The sequence below is a fragment of the Culex quinquefasciatus genome, chromosome 3 (genome assembly GCF_015732765.1).
Source record: "Culex quinquefasciatus strain JHB chromosome 3, VPISU_Cqui_1.0_pri_paternal, whole genome shotgun sequence".
Taxonomy (NCBI): domain Eukaryota; kingdom Metazoa; phylum Arthropoda; class Insecta; order Diptera; family Culicidae; genus Culex; species Culex quinquefasciatus.
Window position 1 is genome coordinate 182,058,461 of NC_051863.1, and position 22,294 is coordinate 182,080,754.

Genomic DNA, 22,294 nt, shown 5'->3' on the forward strand with positions numbered 1-22,294 from the left:
GTCGAGACTGTTAAAACCTACAGAACTGACCCAAGGAACTCGAGCGAACGGGGTACACTATCCACACACCAACGGACTTTTACTATGTGACCCTTAACTGTTCCAACAAAGGCAAAATTATTAAAATGAATTCATATGTTGAGGTTTAAACTCAATCAGCAAAGGTAATTATTTAACAAATGCAAAGAAACACACGTCGGGCAAAACTTTCCCACATAAAAAAGTCGGAACTTGTATAAAATGTTTTACAGTCCCCTGTCCTGTCACGTTCGTCAAAAGTCTTGTCAATTTTGCTGAAAATTAAAGTGGTTAGAGTTGCAGTTAATCGTATTCAACATGACCAGAAAAGGCAGGCCTGTAATACGATTATCATGCATGAGTACTTAGCTTTAAAGAGGACGACTCCGCAACCGCCGTCAGATGTCCTCGATCACCTTCGCCAGCATAAGTCGCAATTGGCCAGTAACGAGTTTGTCCTGCTTGTCCTTTGACCAGCTCCGCCGTGGGTACCATCATATCGAAATCGGAGTTCCATTACGCTACACAACCCGGCCGCTAGGTACGCTCCAGTTGCTCCGAATTTTCCGACGACAGGAAGCATTCGATCATTCGGTTCCGTCTGGATTTATTCTTCAAAACTGTGGCACTGTAAATATTCTTCAAATAACTATTAAAGAACTATTAATATTTCCAGACACCACTCGGCAAAGATCAATGTGTAACATCTTTGACTGTCGCTAGTATGGGGAACAAATGCTCCCCTGCTCTTTCCGTATTGGTAAAGTGCATTACAAGCCCTCCGACCGTCCCATGCTTTCCATGGGGGCAAGGTCCCAGCCGTGCGGAGGGATTCAATGCATGGATATTTGTACTATTATTCTGTTGAAATGGTGTTTTTCAGAATTGCAAAAAATGTTGTGTGGAACTCGTTGCCAAACTTGATTTTTTAATCACTCGTCGTATTTATCCAACTCGGTGAACCTCGTTGGGTAAATGTACGGCTCGTGCTGAAAAAATCCTCTTTTTGCAACTTGTTACATAAAATACTATTTTACCATCAAATGACATAGAATTACATTTTTTCCAAATTTAACTAGAATCAAGAGTGCAATGAGCTAAAAATTATTGCAAAAATATTTCCGGTCTCGATTATATGTTTTCAATGTTTTCAAAGAGGATTGAAACATAACTTGAATGTGAAATTTTAAATTATAATACTTTTTGCGAAAGCGCCAACTGACAGCTGGTATTTTCAAAGAAAACAAGATTCACACGAAGAGAGTGTTGCTCACAAAAGTTACTGAAAGCTTAATTTGTTTACTCAGGATTTTCGAAAGAAAAAAAAAGGCTGAATACTTAAGTACAAAAAAGTAACTGAAAATATTAACCGTAATTAAAGATACAAAATGTAACCCCTTGTTAGAAAATTTTTCATTGCCACAAGTACAAATTCAGTTTTGTCAGTTTTTTTTATAGAATTTTCACCAGCTATTCTTATTTTACTGAGATTTCAGACACTCAATTTCTTTGTAATATCGATAAAGCTAAGCATATACTAGACAACAGATTCACTAAGAGTACTTTCAGTAAAAAAAAAGCAAAGTATATTTTTTTCCTCATAGTTTTCAGCAAGAGGGATATTTTAGTTTCTTCAAAAATGATTAGGCCAATATCATTTATATCATTCATAGTTTTTTTTTATATTTGTTATTGATAATTCTCGAAAAATATATCAAATTGAAACATGCTTCACACATTTTCTTTCAAAAACTATTGTTAAAAAGTTAAATAAAACTTTCATTTAAAACAAAAAAAATCCTCTCGTGAAATGCAATGTTCATCATTATTTAATAAATTTTACATAGATTTCAAAAAAAAAGTAGCTAAAACTGCAAAGCGTTTTGTTTCACCGAAAATTTATGAATATGCGAAAATCTGTATCTTTTGAAGGATTTTCTGATCGGTTTGGTGCATTCGCAAAGTTGTAGTATTGATAAGGACTACTCAGAAACAAAATTGGTACACCTTTTGGAACTTTTTATCACAAAAAAACAAATTTCCGGAAATCTTTATTTCATTTTTTTATTTATTGATATTTATTAAGAGAACAAAAACCGAAACTTTTGAGCCATACAAAAGTAAGGCCAATATTTTTGCCGCCGAGCTATGATTTTTTAAAAGTTTTTTTGGAATCAACACTAACGTTTAAAAATGGTCAAAAATTAATTATTGCGCCATTTTTATATTTTAGAGTTGATTCCAAAATCATATCAATATTCGAATAAATACTGTCGGAAATGGACAATCATATACACTATTTTGAAACAACAAAAAACTGTTTTTATTTTTCGTTAAACTCAAATTTTATGTCGCTACATCTAAAAAACGGTGCACTTTATCAAGCAATCGATCAAGCTCTTTTCGATTGCAAACATTATTTCACAATAAAAACTGATGTAAAAAAATCCAAATTATAAAATATTGATAGTAGATTTGTTTTCAAATAAATTGTTGATGTGGTTTGTTTCAAAAATCGAAGAGCGAGTTGTGGCGCTATAACCACGGCAAATAGTGTCCAGGACATTCGTGGAAATACAATGTCCCATCCCAGAGGGTCCCGGAGTACCAAACCTTCTTAGCATGGTGCTCCCAACGAATACAACCAACTCTCGGAGCGTATGGTGGTGTGTCCCCACGCTTCTTCCTCCCCTGTCGATTCAGAATTGTGTTGTTGTTCGAACACTCAGTGCTCAAACTCAACACAATTACGAGTCATCCCTGCGATACGGCTTTACGCAGTAGGCCTGGCCGCTTTAACGCTTGTGATGTTTCAATGCATTTCAATGCAATGGCGCACTACAAATGTTAATAAATGACAAGAAGAGTGCTAGGCGTCATCTAACCTAAGGCACTCTCCAGGATCCCTTCGAAAGATTGGCTGCGCTAGGGTCTGATTAGATTAGATTAGATTAGATGTGGTTTGTTTCAAAAATCGAATTCCTTCTTTGCTTTTGAAAAAAAACAAACATTAAAATCCTGATACAGAATGCATCAATCAAAAAATGGTTTTCTAGATGTTGTTTGTAGAAGCATTTCATGTTAATTTTTCTTTCAATTAACTATTTCTGGGCTCTCTTAGATCAATCATTGACAGTCATGGCTTCAAGCAAGAATGTTATCATCTGCTACCATAATCGCATAATCGCAATCAGTGATAGTAATTGTAATACTTTGGTAGTGGTAATTTTTTTGGGAAATCTTTCAAAAAGTCAAACTTTTACCCAAAAGCACTACGGTTAAAATCTCGGTTTACGCATAAAGCTGTTGCGTTCAGATGCCTATATTTACATGTGTGTGTGTGTGGTCCAATCCAATACCCGCTAACCGGTAGCGATATTATGGGAAAGTATAGTTTGTATCAGGCTTTTTATATGCCGAATGCTGATACAACTTATTTCACCCGGGTATTAGGTGGTGATAGCCCTCGCGCTGCTTCCAACGACCCGTTTCAGAATGACAGAGCTCCTTGCGGTCCAATTCCGAGGTCGCCTAAACATAGAAGCAAGCATCTGAAGGAAACTCGATCTATATTTGGACTTCCAATCCCGTCAGGCAAATCAGGGATCAGCGCGTATTTGATATGAGAAGATAACATGTTTCAACACTACGGATCAATTCACAGCTAGAGTGTAAACCTTCTGATGGCCGACTGCTTACCGTCCCAGACCACTAATCCAGAGGTGTGAGTTCGAATCCCACCTGATTCATTTTCGTTTTTGGTCATATTCAAAGTTCAAATTCCCGATTCCAAATTTCAAATTTCAAAGGTACCGGCCGGGATTTGATCCCTGAACCTTCTGCTTATGAGGCAGAAGCCGTAACCATTAAGCCACGGAGCCGGTATATTCAGATGCCTATATTTACATGCGCTAAAAATATATCGACTGCAAATTTTGTGAGACCTGCCCAAGTTTGGGTGAAATTTAAGTTATTTAGAATCATCCCTAGTTATCAAATTATCCAAAATCTGCAAAATGCCCAACGTCATAAGTTGCAAGTCAACCCAAAATAAGTCAAACTCCTGCAGGGTAAACACTTCCTCCCTAACCAGCACCCGTCAAATTCCAGATTATCACGCCAGACCAGAACTCTCTGCCGATGGGCCAGGATGTGGCCCATTTCCCACCACCGACGGGAGTCTGCCCGAGTCCGGGGTCACCGCCATCCAATCAGTTCTGCCCTTTTTGGTTTATAGCCCATATATTTGTATACTTGGTCAAATATATACTCACCCACTTCCCCCGCGTCTCCACCGCCATGTTGGCCCGACTTGATCCGGTGGGCCCACAATTTAATCTATTTAATCTATAAATACTTGTCATGCACAGCGGCACAAAAAGGCCCCGGCAAAAGGCCCAGAATGGAGGCAGCTAGGCCGGAATTTATCATATACACCGAGAGAGAACTGCCTGACTGGGTGAGGTTTCGTGTGCAAGGCCAGGTCAGTCGAGACACAGAAAGGACACGGAAAGAACACACAAAACCCCAAACGGGCCGCGGCCGCCTGCTGCCATGAATGCACTTTCCGCCTTTCATGCGACATGCCACACATGCAAGGCAAGGACAGCTGCCGCCAGTCGATAGAATGTATGAACCGGGCGGCTCACGTGAGCCACACAGCAGGCCAGGCTGCTGGTCCAGGGTGAAGCGCGAAAAGTTTGGTTTGCGACAAATCTATTTAAATTACTTGTCACAGTGTTGTAGTGAGTGATGGAAAAAACTATCATTTCATGATCCTTTCACCGGAATATCAGAAGGTGTGAGTTCTCTACTTTTATCTCGTGATTGCCAGCATGACCATTCTCTTTCTATCACTCCTTTCTCTCTTCCTCGTTCACAAATACTCGCCGAAGATTGTTTTGTTTTCTCAGAAATCCGACCACGCTCTACGTCCCGCTAAAGTGTGTTGGCTATGCTCTTTTAAGGTGGAATGGGAGAGAAAGGTGGATGAGAGTGAAAAAGAGAATGTCAGGCGCGAGAGAGAGAAAGACCGATTATTATCATTGCTGGGAATTTTGCGTCCTAGGTGAGATTTCGGACATGATAATTGTAGTTGAAAGATTGATATTTTTACAACAATGGTTGGGTCACTTTTCCATACAAATTCCTCGTTTTTTTGAACATGATACATGTAAATAATTATTATGACTTAAGTCTTGATCATGTGATTTTTTTTAAACATTATGATTTAAAAGAGTGCACTTTAAGCGCTTAAGGGTGCACAGCAACCATGGAAGTAGTTATCTTTTTATCCTAAAATTGTCAAACTCCCAATCGGTCCCAATCTTGCAACATTGAGATTTTAAAAATAGTCAATCTTTGTTGTAAATAATTTTATAGACGGTACTTTAGGGGATGATTAAAAATTTCTTGCGATAGTTCCCGTAGTTTTGAAGATACTAAAATGGTTGATGTGCACCGTTAAGGATTCGCAACTCTAGTTGGAACTGCCTGTTGAAGCTTTCCAGTTTTCAAGGTATAGTGCAGTGGTAGATTGTGACAAAATTATCTCATTTAATTCTGGCCCACAGAAGGACCATCGTCCGTTGCGAAATGGTTGGAATTTGAACTCATTTTCCCGCTCAGCTGGGGGGCGGGTATAGAAACGGAAAATGGAAATGTTAGCCGTGGCATGACACTCTCTAACTCGCTCATACACACACACACACGTGGAATATGACCCGAGGCTGTGCAGTCATAAATTTTCTATGGAACTTAGATTAGTTAGCGAAAGTTTCCGAATCTGGCTTTCGTTCTCACACTCACACACAGATATAGTTGAGAGCACAGCACTTTGTTTCTGGCGCAATAGTTTTGCGAAAAAGGATTTATAAATTGAGCGCGCACACACACAACTTCTGATACATATATGAAACGGTGGAGAAACTTTCCCAGCTGACACACATACAGCCGAATAACTCGTAAAATTATATTATTTTCATTAACATCTGACACTGACTCGTATATCATCATTATTTGATGTGTAGTTTCTTCTCGTGGCCGGTTTTTCGGTTGGCTGGCTTGTTCTCCCTCTTCCTGCTGGCTCCGGATCCATAGTTCTGACAGAGCCAACGAGCCACGATGTTCTGGCGGTGAAGTTGAAGAGGGACCGGGCTTGGGTGTTGGACGAATTGAGATTTGGATATTGCAATGTGTTTTTATTCTGAAAACGTTAATTTTTATAAGTGACGACTTATAATTTTAAATATTGGCTTGAAATACACTGAAATTCAATTCTGTCGATTGGAACAAGTTCAGGAAGTTCAAATCTATCATACCTTGACGAAACTGAAGCGTTAACAGACATAAACTGTGGCACATTCGTGTGGTCACGTAACATTTACTACCACCCTTATCTCACCCTCAAAAGCTGTCCATTCCCGGGTCGGCTAACCTAATTGCTGACAGTTTTCCAAAAGTGACTAAAACTGGGTACCGTTTCCTGCAAATCATCAGATTCGACCATCGAGATATCTCCGTCCTTTCCGGTGATCCCCCACAGTTCCGAAACAAAAGAACGACGAAAAAATGCTGAAATTTTAAACGAGCAATTTCCTGTTTTTCCCTCCCGGTCCCCAGGGCCATCACTGACCTGTCAGGAACTAACGATTTCCCCCTTCTCTTCTTTTCTGATTTTACAGAACGGGCGGAGGCAGTATGCTAGGAGATGTAAATATTTCGGCTATTCTAGATTCGTTCAGCGTTGGCTACGACAAAAGAGTAAGACCAAACTACGGAGGTAAGTATCGAGTTCCCAGGAACAGATCCCCCTGACATCCGTCCCGTTTTCCCCCTCAACTTGTAACGTTACCTGAGTGGTGAAATTTGCTCAACATTTTCCGTCCCTGGCACCGTGTCAGTTACTCGAACATTGATTGGGCAAATGAACGCCACTCAACCTTTTTCCTAATTTTCCCTCAAAACAACCCTGGATACACTGCAATCTTTGTTTCGCCGGATGAAAAAATAAGAAGAAGAAGAAAAACTGAGTGAAACAATATCTCGAAGCACATCGAACGAAAAGCTCTCAAACGAGCTTTTAACGACTTCCGCTGACGACGTATTGTACGCTGTAGTCGTGCCAGGACTTTACCGCGTAGACAGGAAGATAACAATAGTAGTGTGCCGCAAAAAACATACACATAGTCAATTAACACAGACGATTCAGACGCGCGCTCACCTGCCAGAGGAAAAAAAAAGTGTTAAAAAAACGGGAGCACAAACTTTACTAATGAAACAAGTTTCGGGTTTTATGGACACACCGAAAAAAACTACACGATAGAAGTGTCAGGAAATGTTGGCTAGGAAATATGAGACACCCACACCCGCAACGAAACTCAACTCTGTAACAAATTTAATTTTCGCTCCCGCACCTGGTTGTGAGTTTTGTTTGTACATCGTCACAGGGACTTGCTTCGGTACGAGAAAAAAAAAGTCCGACTCTGGGGAGAAAAAATAAGCTGACAGTTTGAAATCGCACCCATGTCAATAAAAAATTACGACTACACCGGCTTTTAATTTCCTACACCTTGCCTTTGCCCACACGCCCACCGATAACTCTCGAAAAAGGCTGCCAAACGAATTTAATTAAGTGACAATGTTTTTTTTTTGCTCCTTCTGTTTGTACTCGGGCTACGCCCTAGAAAACAGTAGTTTGGCGGCAAAGTTTTACGTGGCGAGTAAATTGCTGCACCGCGAATATAAATTCCTAACTCTTCATTTTGGAAAAACATTTATTTTAAAATTATTATTTTGCTTAAAAATTTAAAGAAGGTTTTTCAAATCTTGAATAGTTTTTAATTTGGTGTTTTGAACCCACAGCCAACACTTTAACACTTTTTTGGGTGGAATTCAAGTTTCAGATCGTTAGCAATTCTACACAAAATATCGGAAATAGATCTACTTTTTTCATTAACAGTAAAATTTCTAAAATCACAATTTTTATTTTTTCAAAAAAAATCAGGTTGCATTTTTATAGTCACGGGCATACTTTTTTTACTAAATAGTATTTTTTAATCGAATTTCCATAAATAAGTTCACAAGCTCAAAAAATTATTTTGGTGTATAATCAAGCAAAATTGTAAATGGACCAATGTGAATGTGTAAGCAACCCATTGCTTTGCCTGAGATCGAATTTGCAATTAAAAAAGATCACAATTTTGAAAATCCCTCTAATTAATACCGAGACTTTTATTTGAAAGCCAACAATGCTAAATGGCTTCTTTGGCCATAGACACGGAGAAAAATCAGTTTCCAAAATCGTAAAAAAGCGTTCATGAAATTCAGAACCACAAAGTATCCAAATCTCATGGAACAAATTTGAAAACCTTCCATGGCATTTGAACACTATGTTCGTGGTTCCGAATTTCATTACCGCTTGTTCACGATTTTCGGAACTGATTTTTCTCCGTGAAATGCCGCAAAATTTGAAATAATCAAATGAAATTTGTCTTTCAGTGTATTTAAAGGATGATTATTGATTTCAAACACACCATTATAAAATAAATTTAAAACAATTCATAACATTTGAACATTTTTTTAATTTTTAAAAATATTGATAAAAAAGTGAAATAAAGTCATTGAATACTCGAGTGCAAACAGCAGCTTGAGTTATTTTATTTTCAAATCTCTGAGGAAAACTAAATGTAAAACGAAGAATAATGTACGAGTAAACTCAAAAAAGTTCTCATATTTTGATATTATTAGAGTTATTTTTAATTCATGATAAAGTAATTTGAAGGATAAATCAATATGTTAGATTAGGTTAAATAAGATAAAAATAAGGATTACAGCTGGGACTTTGGATATCCGGATAATTTGCAGCATTAATAATTCTATTAGAAAATGAACTAACTTAAATAAGTCAGCTTTGTCTCACGACTGTGTGGTGACATAAAGATGAAACAAAATAATTTTACAGGTTTTCAAAAGACATTAAATTTTGTATCACATGATTTATGGCCCAATACTATTATCCGAAAAACTATTCGATCCGTTACATTTTTATTCTTAAATCTATTTTGGGTTCAGCAAATAATTTTATCCAAATAATTTTCAGTTCTGATACGATTTTCGTATATCTCTTTTGATTTCGTTTGAATAAAAAGATGAAATTTGATTTTATATAGAAAAAAATGTAAATTCTCCGGATATCCGAAGTCCCAGCTCTAATAAGGATAAATCAACATGAAAAGATTGATAATCTTTAGTTTTTTTAATTTATTTTACTATAAGTTAATATGTGTATAATTATATTATTAAACTATTAATTGATGGAAATTCTTTAAATGTAATAAAATTAAGTTTATAATCATATATGCAGTAAATATTTGGTGTCTTGGACTATTTCAATTTTGAACAGTATTTTTCTTGTGCACAAATATTTTAATATAGATTTTTGTCCATTGCACTTCAATCAGTTTATACAATGTCGTGAAATTCCGATTTAAATTGACATGCCGCGAAATGTCAATTCTTTTGCCGTGAATAATCACTAGCGCTGTTCATAGAGAATCTTCCTGAAAAGTTTCATCTCAAATTAAACATACATAAATAAAAAAATATTATTCGATATTCTAGAATAGTTTCAAAGTTTTCTGTTACACAATGTGTGTATACCATTTAAAACAAACGAGAACGAAAATATATTTATTTTTAAGAGAGTTTTATCGGTGGCGGTGATGGCAGCCTTATTCCTTTCCTGTCCCAAATTTGTAATATGCAACAAGACCAACAACGATGCCGGTGGGAAATTCCCGAGTACTACACAAAAAAAATAACTACCACCAAAAAAACCAGCTTTCCCTACCAAACCACAGAGTTGAGAGTTTAAACAGCTGTTTTTATTTGCGCACCCTCTCTCTCTCTCTCCCTGTCGCGTCATCACCGCGAGAGAGAGAGAACAAAAACCGCGATGTCATCGTGAGTGTGTTTGTTTTAATTAAAAACTTTATTTTCGTCATGTTTTTTAAGTGCAACGCAGAACAAACAGCACACCACTACACAGTCGGTCGCAGTGTCGACGCCGAAAATGTGGTGAAATCAATCGTTTACACGTACTCGCAGAAAAATTAAGGCATGTTTGAGTAGAAGTTCGATTGAATAAATGCGATATTAAAATTCGAATAATTTTACAAAATATTTTTCTGCGTGTACCAACTAAAACTAGACAAATTGCAAGTGACCTCCCAGCAAAAATCCCTCTCTTTTATTGAGATCGACGAGTTACTCTCACTGAGCCCGATTCTCTCTCCCCATCATCTCGACTGTACGTCTGCGTGAGTGTGTGAATCAAGCTGCTGTTCTCGCAAAGGAGCCAGAATGGGAAGCTCTGACGTCACGGAGCGCAATCGATGTCGTTGTGTGAGAGGCAGCGCACACTCAACACTGATGCGTGACGATCAGGTTCGATCGGGTTGTTATGATTATTTTTTTTATTGATTTTTAAACATATTTTTGTTTGACTATGATTACAGTTTTGTCATGAAAGTTTAGTACAGTATAATATCGATAATCGATTTTTTTCTTTTTTCATGTAGATTTTTCCTTCTACATAAAATCTTTATTGTTATTTTTTAAGGTGGTGTAATTATGTTTTTAGGATGTGGCCAGGCAAAAATTGATCCACACTTTTTTTATTGTTTTATATCTTAGTTCTTCCCAAAGGTTTCACACTTTTCAGCAATGGGTGATTTGTCCTTAAGCTGTAGCGAGTTTAATTTTCTGCAATTTTTTGATAAATTTTGATTAAAATTGGTTTCAAATCTAATTTTAAATCTCCGTTAAATGTCACAACACTGTAATCTCAACCACGTGTTATGTTTTGCCTGGCCATAAAGAGAGCCCACACTCCAACAGTCCACACAAACACGCCCACCCTGGACTCCCTGCTACCCTCTGAAGACAGAAAAGAGCAGTCCAGCCCCACCCAATTCTGCTACAGTGCCGCTGCAATGGGGCCTTCTTGGGGACAACAATTTACCACCCACCGGCCAGCCTTTCCCCGGGTTTTCCCTTACTCTGCTGGACGAAAAACCGAAACGAAAAAAACAACCGTCATTGCAGATAACTTTATTGAATGTGTCTGTGTGTGTCGCTTTTCTCTATATCTGCCTTTTTTTCTTCTTCTTCTTTTTACTTCTATTACCTTTTATTTTTCTCCTCCCACTACAGCGGAATTGTGAGCTTTTTTTTCCTTGTGGGTTGTTTTGCCCAACGTTGTCTTCTTTTCCTTACCTTACTTGTGTACGCAATATATCATAAACAGTGTGTGCGTGTGCCGAAATCTAGATGTTATGAAACCGAAATGATGCTACCAGCAGGAAGAAAAACATCACTAACAAACCCTGAAAGCTATCAGCAAAAGTGTACACCGGTTTAGTAGCAACGCGAGAGCGGAAAAAAGAACGACTCAAGATGATGAATGACGTAGGGCGGCTTTCGAAAGCTTCAGTCTCGATGGAAGGAAGGGGAGGGGCTATCACACAAGTAGGGCTGTCCCCTCTGGTAGCCCCACCCCCAGAAACTGACCAAAAGTTGAGCAGCTTCCCGTTGCTAAGTGTAATCGTGTGTTTAAAACTGAAAAAAAACATTTAAAAAATGCTTCGAGAAGTAACAGAAGAAAGCGTGAAGAACAGTTGAAAGTTGTTCTAACTAGTGCTAATGAATCCAATGTTTTGTTTTGACCCCATTTTTTTCTACTTATCCAACAATCACATAAATATATTTTCTCTCTTTCTCTCTCTCTCGTTCATATATATGCCTGCCAATAACCTATATATATATAAACATTTATAATATATGACGCGTATGTTTTTGCCACGTTATCCGTGTTTCAGGACCGCCGGTCGAAGTGGGAGTCACCATGTATGTGCTGTCTATCAGTTCGCTGTCAGAAGTTAAAATGGTACAACTACTATGACTACGTACCTGTTTTGATTACCTTTCGTACCATCATTATCTAGTATTTATTTTTTGTCAATTGTTTTCGTTTTATTATTAGTTTTTTCTCAAACCTTTCGTTCCGTTTGTTAGTAAGCTTTTTTACGTTGATTTTTGTGTTCTGTCCGTATTTCCTGTATCGAAACCCATTTAAAATCCGTATGTTTTTAATACAGAAAAAAACCAAATCGATCAAAACAATGTAAAAAATCTTTTTGGGTTTGCTAACCCACAACGGTACATTGAAATTGTTTTCCTCGAATAAGCTGCGATTTCTGAAGTTGCAATACCAAATCGTTTGAACGTCTTTGCCTTGCAACCTCAAAAGAGGTCCTATCTGTTTTAATATCTAGGAAAACTTTTCAAAAGGGCGCTTGTTTACACCGAAGGTTATGCCTTGTTGCAAATTTGCTTAGAAATGGTTTGCACACTCTTAAGCGTTGACCACAATACTGCGTTGAAAGCAGGCTGAACGTTTTGCCACTTTTAAATTTCGCTGGTAGAGCCTCCGATCCTGCGTTCAACGCTGTATAGAGTGCCAGCCAGCTCCATAAGCTGATTTGAAAAGAACACCGTGAAAATAACAAACTTGTCTTGTGATTTGATCATAATATTGACCAGTTTTGACAGCTATTGCGAACCATTTACCTACGGCAAAGCCAAACCACCCTCAAAAAAGGTAAATATTATGATCGGATGACATGTAGATTTGTAAACAAACAGTCTATGCTGCTCACGTCAGTGAACACAGTAAAAAATGTGTAAATGTGGAAGGTGTAAGATTTAATATTACAGAGAAACCTGTTTTTACGCGTAGGCGTTACGCTTTTTATTTCATCGATTTCTCTTAAACCATAAAATATTTTTGCATGCTTCAAAAAACGTTTAGTAGATCTGAACAAAACCTACAAAATGCTTTTAAAAGATTGCAAAAATGTTGCGTCATTCTAGAGATATCGGCAAATTAGTAAAACGTAACGCATCGCGTAAAAAAAGGTTTCTCTGTACCTTTTTTATGATGTAATTCTACCTCAATTCAGACTGAAAAAGTGACATTACACCAGAAAAGTGGTAAAATTACATATTTTAAGAGGTATAATTACACCAGAAAACCTCTTTTAACGCGGTTTCGTTACGCTTTTTATTTCGTAAATTTCTCTTAAACCATGCAATATTTTTGCAAGCTTCAAACAGCGTTTTGTAGATCTGAACAAAACCTACAAATTGCTTCTGAAATATTGCAAAAAGGTTGCGTCGTTCCAGAGCAATCGACAAATTAGAGAAACGTAACGCACCGCGTAAAAAGAGTTTTCACTGTACCATGATTTTTTTACTGTGAATTTATTCAGGGGTGATATTCGCTACTTGGGATGAGCAAGATAGACTGCGTGTGTACAAATTCACTTAGGCCAATTTTAATTTTAGTGATTGAAATTAAAAATAAAATTTCGAAATAATGCTAAGTGACGTATGTCCACCTTAAATATGTTTTAACTTTATTTGGCGCTTACGTCACATTAAATTACTATGCTCGAAAAAAAATCATTTTTAACTTTGTAATTGAAACAAAGATACAATAATATGTGAAGTTAAAAAAAATAAAATTTAGTAATAGTAAAATAAACCTAAGCTTAGGCAAGACTTTAGGTCATTTTAAAATACTAGATTTTCATGAATATTCAACCTCAGGAGAATACAATTATATATGTACATATCTTTTTTTATATCTCTTGAAATATTAGAACCAATTTTTTTCCAAAGAAGAATATATAAACATTCACAAGCAAAGCATCAAATAACCTAACACACTCTCACAGTAAACATTCACCTACAAATAGTTACACAGTCAGTATTTCCCAAGTTACGGTCCGTAGAATCTACCACCCCTCAAAGACAACAAACCGTAATGAAAAAAAAATCGGTAGAAGTGAAAAATAATATCAACCCCAAGAAAATTAAGTTCTGTGCACATTTCATTTTCACATCACAACACACTCGCCGTGTCAACACACATCTGGTGCAACGTGATTTTGCAAATATTTCTTTAAACATTTCTTGGAAGTAAACACAGCTCTAACAAACACAGTATTACACAAAAAAACAGAACGCTTGGCACACCCGATCGAAGGAGAAGCTCTTATTTTGTTGATAAACTTTTTTGTCATTTTTGCTTTTTGCCTTTTTTAATTCACAATTTTTTTTACAAGGTAACAATAAAAAGCATTTTTTTAGAAAACGTTTGTGGATTTTTTTTTTCAATTCAGCGCTTTATGTCACCAAAAATTTGTAAAAATATTTAATTAGCTTATAGTCATTATAAAAAGGTTCACAATTTTGAGTTTAATTTTGCACATAAAATAAATGATTTTTAACTCTGCAAACTACTAATCTACACGGAGAAAAATCTGCTACCAAAATCGTAAACAAGCGTTCATGAAATTGAGAATCGCAAAAAGTGTTCGAATTTCATGGTATGTTTGTTCACGATTTTGAAAATCATTTTATTGGGAGGACAATTCTACTAAAAATCAGGTGTTTAATTGGTTACGAAACAAATGGCATATCCATGAAAAATATTGACTCTGATTTGCATCAAATGATCACTCCTAGTCGGAAATATCAGCTCACCATGCAATAGAAAACTCAAACCTTCCCCCGTGATACTGAGCAAACCGATTTCAATTGGCACGATGTCAAATCCCTTCCACGAAATGAGCACCACCGTCCTTGTTAATTCAATGTGCAGTCCTATTTGCACACTTCAACTGTATTGATTACACATGGCCACAGTGTGTGTGTCGGTGTGAGTGTGCATTTCACTGTGGTTATCGTTTGACTTTTGAAGTGGCCTTTTTTTCACTGAGCTTCAAACCGCGCTGTATTTGGCCTCCACAAACGTTTTCCACCATGTTGGCAAATCAAAACAACACTTTTCGATTTCCACTTGAATTATTTTCCACACCTACACAATAGAAAGAGCACACTGAAACACACTCACACACACACACAGCGAAAGACATCTCAATTGAGCCTAGCCGCACACAACATTCTCTCGGAAGCCAAGTTCGGAAAATGCAACAGAAGAAAAAAAGCTTCCACCACATTTTCCCGGAGCACAATTTTTCCCCACACCAGGTGGTCAGGGAGTGGGTGGTGTTACGTTCGCACACCGCCGTCCACTTGATGGGATTGCGGAAAAACTATTCCACCCACTCAACACTAGAACACACACACACACACACATACTCACACTCCAGTGCGCACAGACAAGGGTGCCCGGAAATGAAACGATATGATTGAAAATGAAATGTGAAACATGCGGCAAAAACAAAACTACCACCAAGAGAGAAGGAAGAATAAGACTGAAAAAAAATAAACTTTCGAAAAACTTTCCCATAACTGAGTGTGATGACGGTATATTTTCCCACCCCCCTGGCAGAAGAAGCTTATGAGATTTGACGTTTCTGTTTCTGCTCTCAGCAGGCGCGCAGGGCTGGTCGAACAAACTATCATCGCCGCCATTGTCGACGTCATGAAACTTTGCCGTCTCCGTCTGCCCAACTCTGCGGCTTTCGGTGACGACGACTGACAAATCCTAGGGAGCTTTTCGTCAACTGCTGGAAGCTAGGGAGCAGGATGAAAATTACGATATTTTAAAAATTCTTTGAATGTCAAATTAAATATTGCGCTTATAGCGCAACACACGGAGAAATATCAACTCTCAAAATCGTAAACAAGTTTCCATGAAAACTGGGACTACGACGAAGGTGTCCAAATTCCATGGTACGTTTTTGAAAAACGTACCACGCATATTGAACACTTTGTTCGAGGTTCCAAAATTCATGAACATTTGTTCACCATTTTGGGAACCGATTTTTCTCCGTGCACACTGATCGCTAGGTTAAGTGAAAAATGGATTTTCTGAAAAAGATGGGCAGATTTCGAGCTTGGGTGTTTTTGTGAGAGTTTTCACAAACAGATTGAAGCAATTTTTGCTTGGCTGGAAGTTAGGGTGATTCACGAATAGGGTGTTTCAGAAAATGTAACTTTTCCTGAAAATTCTAAAATTCATCTGAAAATTTATCTCTAAATCGCGCTTTCTACGACTAACTTTATCAAAAGCGTCGGGGCAAACATTTAAACATCAGTTTTTTTAACGTTGCCATTTAGGGATTAGTTTTGGACAAAAGATATATTGGGAGCTCTTTTAGAGCTCTGATAAATGATTATTTTGTTTTTTTTTTGCAAAATTAATTTTGGACTTATTGGTCAAAAGTGACATCAAATTTCAGATAAAACATGGAAGGAGAAAAATGCCCGGTACTACCCTCACAAAATAAAACAAAAATGTACTTCAACAACAGTGACCAAAGTATGGCCCGCGAGATGATTTATTGTGGTCCGCGGACCCGTTTTTAATGATCATGTAAATGGGCCCATTTATTTTGTAATTTTTACAAATAAAGGTCTAGTTTATGGTTTTTTTAATCTTTTTATTTTTTGAAAAAAGGAATTATTTGTTTATATTTCAATCCCGATTATACCTACGAAACAAACATTTGGTCAAAGAATCTTTGCTATTAAAAGTTTGAAAGAGTTTTCCCGTAAAAAAATTCATCGAACTTTTTTTAAAAGTGAGTCCTAAATCGTCAAAATTTTACTTTAGTAAAACGCCGTTTTTTAAATTTTATTGAAATTGGAGGAATAACTTGAAAAATAGCCATTAGTTATTTTAACAGTTGAAGCTCATTTAGAAATAAAATTATGTTATTTTGAAAAGTTTGTATCACCCTTAAAAGACATAAAAAGTATAAAGAAAATTTAAGTACAATTAATTAAAAAATCATGTTCAAAATATTTGAGAAATTACGCTAGTCCTCAGCATTCACCTAGACCAACCACCTCTCGACCTAGACCAGACCGTGGAATATAAACTTCTCATTAAAATATTAGAAACGGCCTTGCTTGATTGCAATGTTTTTTGAGGCATGATTTTGCAGAAAAATTACAGGAATAAGCTGATGAATAATAGTTTTGAAAGATTTGTTTAGTTTTGATGATTTTAATAAATTTGATATAGTTGATTAGATTTTTTTTAACGAAACCGTTGAAAACAAACTCATTTTGTTCCTAATATTTATGAAAAAACATTAAATTTCATAAAACTTCATCTGATTTTTGTATTTTTTGGCCCGCCATACAAAAACTTTGAGCACCCATGACCTACATGTTTTCCCAAGTGATTTTGCCCTCTAAATTTTAATTTACCCTCGTTAATGAGCCAAAGTGTCAACTATTTTTCGTTGGTTATATTTTGTGTTCCTTTCCTAAATAATCATATAAACCTCCAACGTTTGACCAACGTTTCACTAAAACTAAGATTCAAATGTGTTTTTCAGAAAATGCAACAACAAATGTGAAACTCGATTTTTTCACCACTTGTCGTATTAATCCAACTCGACAGAGCCTCGTTGGAGAGGAAAAATATTTTTGGAAATATTTCAATCCAAACAAGATTCACTCAAAAGATACTACAAAATCATAACCTAGTGACCCCAGCGGTATATCTTCCTGTGGGAACCCATAAATTGTCCTTTGCTAAAGGGCAGACCACGTGTCACAGCTTCTGTCTTCCTTCTTGGGGACGATGGGGTGAGGAAACTGCTGTTTATTGCCAGCAACGTCATCACATAAGTAATCCGCTTTGGTCCTTCCGGGAAGGGAACAATCTCTGATAAGTACCCCCTTCAGTATTAAACGGATTTTTTTTAAGAAATATGAGAAGTGGTATTTTACGAATTTTATATGAATGAAAAACGTACTAAAAGATGCTGCTTTAAAAATTTCAAGTATACTGTGCGCCTAAATATCTTCAGTGATAGTTCTAACACTTATTTACTATCTAGTTTTGTGTAAGTGCTACTATCAAAATCATGTTTGTTGCAATTCAGCACTAAACGTTCCATCTATTGCATTTACGATAAATTCCATAACCTGCCTGTTTACCACCGGTTTAGTTGTTTATATTTTCAATTCTGTAATTCTTTATTATTTTTTGTCAGTTTTAATCCTCGCGTTGATTTTCAATGTACTGCCATATGTTTTTTGTAAAACTGTTATTTTTTTCAGCGCCAAGGCGCTGCTTGAGTTTTCTTATTTAACCTTGATTTTAATTTTTTTGTTAATTATTGAAACTGTAATTTTATGAAAAGCCACAAAAAGTAATATTGGCACCAGTAACTTACAAATTGAACCACGTGTGCAGGCGATGGGGACACAATCGACGCTTGTAAATATGTATCTGTAATTTGAACTGTTCGCGTACGCGTGTAGAAATTTGACAGATCTTTAACATACTCACACAATCACACAGTATTTCTATCTCGTTCTCCCGCTCTGTCTCTCTCGTGCAAATCGCTCTCAGCTCCGCCCAGCTTGATAGCGTATCTCGTCGGCTAGTCTACTTCTAGCACAGTACCAACATATGCAAAAAAACAAACTAGCTTAGAATGTTAATGAGTGACACTTGGAGTGGACAGAGCCAGATTGATGAAGTATTAGCAAGTGTTAGATCAACAATGAAAAAAAAAACTATTCCAAACTACGAAAAAATTGATTTGGTTTTCATGTAACAGACATTGTGAGCAAGTACCGATTTTTTTACATAAAACCATTCCGTTTTTGTTTCACTATTTTGAGTTCCATCAGCGCCTCAGATCGATAACAATAACTTGTACGGGGAATACGAAACAGTCAAAGAATCTTTAAGTGGAAGAAGATCAAACTACATCTTCGTGCTAGCATAGGGAAACGATTTTTGTTCGGATTTATCCTCCTTCAATGAGAAAAAAAAGTGTTAACTAATCAAATGCAGTTTAACAAACAATCCCCCCAAAACAAAACAAACCAATCGACCATTGTGAACAGCTATTCATATCGAATTGCAAACTCTGATTACAGGTCCCCCGGTGGAAGTTGGTGTTACAATGTATGTGCTGAGTATCAGCTCGGTGTCGGAAGTTCTAATGGTACTTAAAAGCCTTCAAATATTACTACTAACTAATGCTACTACTATCCACAAAAAAAAGAAGTTCAAGAAGATTCATGAGAACAAACTAGCCTTGAACGGGTGGAGTCGAGAGTTCCAGCAATGGGCTGGTTTTGCGAGTGGATTCACAAAGAATCTAAATCAGTAGGTTTGAAGCCATGGCCAGATTCCAGAATCCACCAGCAAAACCACCCAGAACTCTTGGCCCATCTTTAAAATATTTATCTTTCTGTCTGTTGTTAATGTCAAGTGTATATTATACTCGGAAAATAACTGCATAATGAGATATGCTATTTTCAAACTGTATTGATTTTACATATATATATATTTAACCGAACATGTATACGCTTTGTATATTAGTTTCTGTTTTTTGTATTTACTCAACCTTCAGTTGAAACCGATCGATCTTTACGTACATTTATGCGAGAGTACCACTATGAGTTGTTTTTCTAACAATTCCTAACTGTGTTGGATGTTGTGCTGAGACATTTTTCAATCACTTGACCGAAACGAAGCTCCAAATGTCAATGGTCCCGGCAAATGTAGCAGCGAAAGATGAAACTAACCCACAAACTGCATTCGTCTTTCTTTGCCATTTTATCCACCAAACATGTAACTTTATAGCATTTCACGAGAAGATACTTGAAAAACAGTACCACAAAATGTCCATAAGTAGCTTCTGCCTGCAACAAAACCCAAAAAGCAACGTTTCGATCAGATCGGATGAAAAACCGTTTCAACTAATCTTGAGTTTCGTTTATTTTTTTCCGTAATAATTTTCATTTTAATTTTTTTAGTTTGCGTCTCACAACCCTGAATACATTGGTTGTGTGCATGCACGAGAGAGTACATTTATCAGTATTTTATCTGTAAGTCTGTTTTACTTTCATTTCAAACTGCCCCCCAAAACCGTCCCTCCTTCTGAGTCCCTCCACTCTCAATGTGCATCCAAATTTCACTTGATCGAACTCGAAATTTAAACACGACTGCAGTTGAATCCCTCCCGCAGGTTTCGATTTGCCCCAACTGTACACCTAACGGGACAAAACGAAACCGCAAATCGAAAGAAACTAAATTTAAATCAAAACATTGAAAATATCACGCATCGTCCTAGCTTTTCCAAGCTGCCCAAAGAGTTCGTTTTAAACCCCTACACAGTTTCCTTCTTATTTTATGTTAGTCTCTATGTACAACATTGAAAGTGTGAAACAAGTTAGCCAGCATATACCGAAAATCGATAGTCAACTTTTATCAGTAGGCTTTCTGTGGAACTATGTACATCCAAATTATTTTATACTTATAAATATAACCCCACCTCTTTCCGCTTTTTGTGAATTTAAACGGGCGAATTACTTTACCAACGGATTAAATCGAAATCAAAACAAAAACGCAATAACCAAGTTTCGCTGTACTTGAGAGCTCCAACTCGATGAAAAACATCGACCAACTCCAAGTAGTTGTAGTTGAGCAAATAGAACGGGGAAAACATTGCTGCTGCGTCAGCCCTACTAACGGAACTGTAAAGTGTTTGTTAATCGTGATCTTTTCGTTTCGAAAGTTTTTAATAAACTTGCGTTTTGCAGTTCAATCACTTTTTCATTTGTTTTTTTCTTTCTTTCTGTCAGATTTTTCCCAAGTTTCGAAAATGGTGTCTATTTCTTGCTCTTTCACTCTCTTCTTTCAATCTGTACTTTTTTGTTTTATATTCATGCAATTTATTGGATGCTGGGTAGGCGGACGCAACGGATCGTTCATCATTGCGGATGAGGATAATGTGGTGAATTTTAAATTGACGATGTCGTCTCAAAAATTAATGAAGTATTTATGTAACACTCAAACGCTCTGGTTTAACCCATATTTTATTCTTAAAAATAATCTTAAGATTATTGGTATATATGAGTATTTGGTCAATAAAACAAAAACTTGTGTGTGTGTGTGTGGTCCAATCCAATACCCGCTAACCGGTAGCGAAATTATGGGAAAGTATAGTTTGTATCAGACTTTGTATATGCCGAATGCTGATACAACTTATCTCAGTCCCGGGTATTAGGTGGTGATAGCCCTCGCGCTGCTTCCAACGACCCGTTTCAGAATGACAGAGCTCCTTGCGGTCCAATTCCGAGGTCGCTCCGGCATTGTTCGGCCCCGCCTAAACATAGAAGCAAGCATCTGAAGGAAACTCGATCTATATTTAGACTTCTAATCCCCTCAGGCAAATCAAGGATCAGCGCGTATTTAATATGAGAAGATAGCATGTTTCAAGACTACGGATCAATTCACTACTAGAGTGTAAACCTTCTGATGGCCGACTGCTTAGCGTCCCAGACCACCATTCCAAAGGTGTGAGTTCGAATCCCACCTGATTCATTTTCGTTTTTGTTCATATTCAAAGTTCAAATTCATGATTCCAAATTTCAAAGGTACCGACCGGGATTTGATCCCTGAACCTTCTGCTTGTGAGACAGAAGCCGTAACCATTAAGCCACGGAGCCGGTCTTGGTCAATAAAACAAAAACTTGTTGTCAAAACAATGCCGGAAATGATACAAAACTTCAAGGAATTATCCTAACACATGATTCTGCAAAAATAATTGACATAGTTAAATCCTACGGAGCACGGGACCGGTTACCCGAAGGTCTGGATCATGTTCATGTAAGGACCATGAAAAGATTTTTTTTTTTGTAAAATTGGTCAGCGCGGGCACGGTCAAGGCTGCTCCAAATAAAAAAAAATGTATTTTTCATCGGTGAAAATAAAGATAGTTTCAAAACCTACGCTATCTTTTATTACTTGACTGTAAAAAAATATGGGACATTTCATTAGAAGGTAAATTTACTGTTCTTCTCTAGTCAAGGACATTTTTTGCATTTGGATTTTTTTTTATTTTAAAATTATGTATTTTTGTAACTTTGCAGGATTACCTTTTAGCGTATATCATTATTCTACAAAGTTGTCAATAAAATATACATAAACAAAAATGTTGATGTATGAACATAAGGAGTGTGTATCAATCTTAAACGAGTTATCTGAATTTAACGAAACAGTTTTGATGATTATAACAATTTTTGACCACATTTTTTTAATTTTCTTTTTTTATCTATAAATCATTTAAAATTTTCATTTTTTCGGAATGTTCAATAAATTAAAGAATATTCCTCACATTTAGAGAGTAATGCTATCCAAAATAGATACAAAAGGGCTGACCATTCAATGTTCTATCAACATGATTCATTATTCATACCATCA

The 22,294-nt window shown here is 36.7% G+C and overlaps 1 protein-coding gene across 14 annotated transcripts in view; it reads left to right on the top strand.

Annotated features, from left to right (window-relative positions):
- Window positions 1-22,294, top strand: part of LOC6040746 (gamma-aminobutyric acid receptor subunit beta) — a 144,688-nt gene that overhangs the window by 51,780 nt on the left and 70,614 nt on the right. For 11 of the 14 annotated variants that reach the window (XM_038263979.1, XM_038263973.1, XM_038263982.1 and 8 more), the window contains exons 3-4: window positions 6,702-6,799; window positions 11,898-11,965. In XM_038263979.1, the coding sequence (XP_038119907.1) occupies window positions 6,702-6,799; window positions 11,898-11,965 (166 nt within the window). Of the gene's footprint in view, window positions 1-6,701; window positions 6,800-11,897; window positions 11,966-18,960; window positions 19,029-22,294 lie in introns of all 14 variants that reach the window. The other 3 variants (XM_038263981.1, XM_038263983.1, XM_038263978.1) reach the window with 1 other exon arrangement.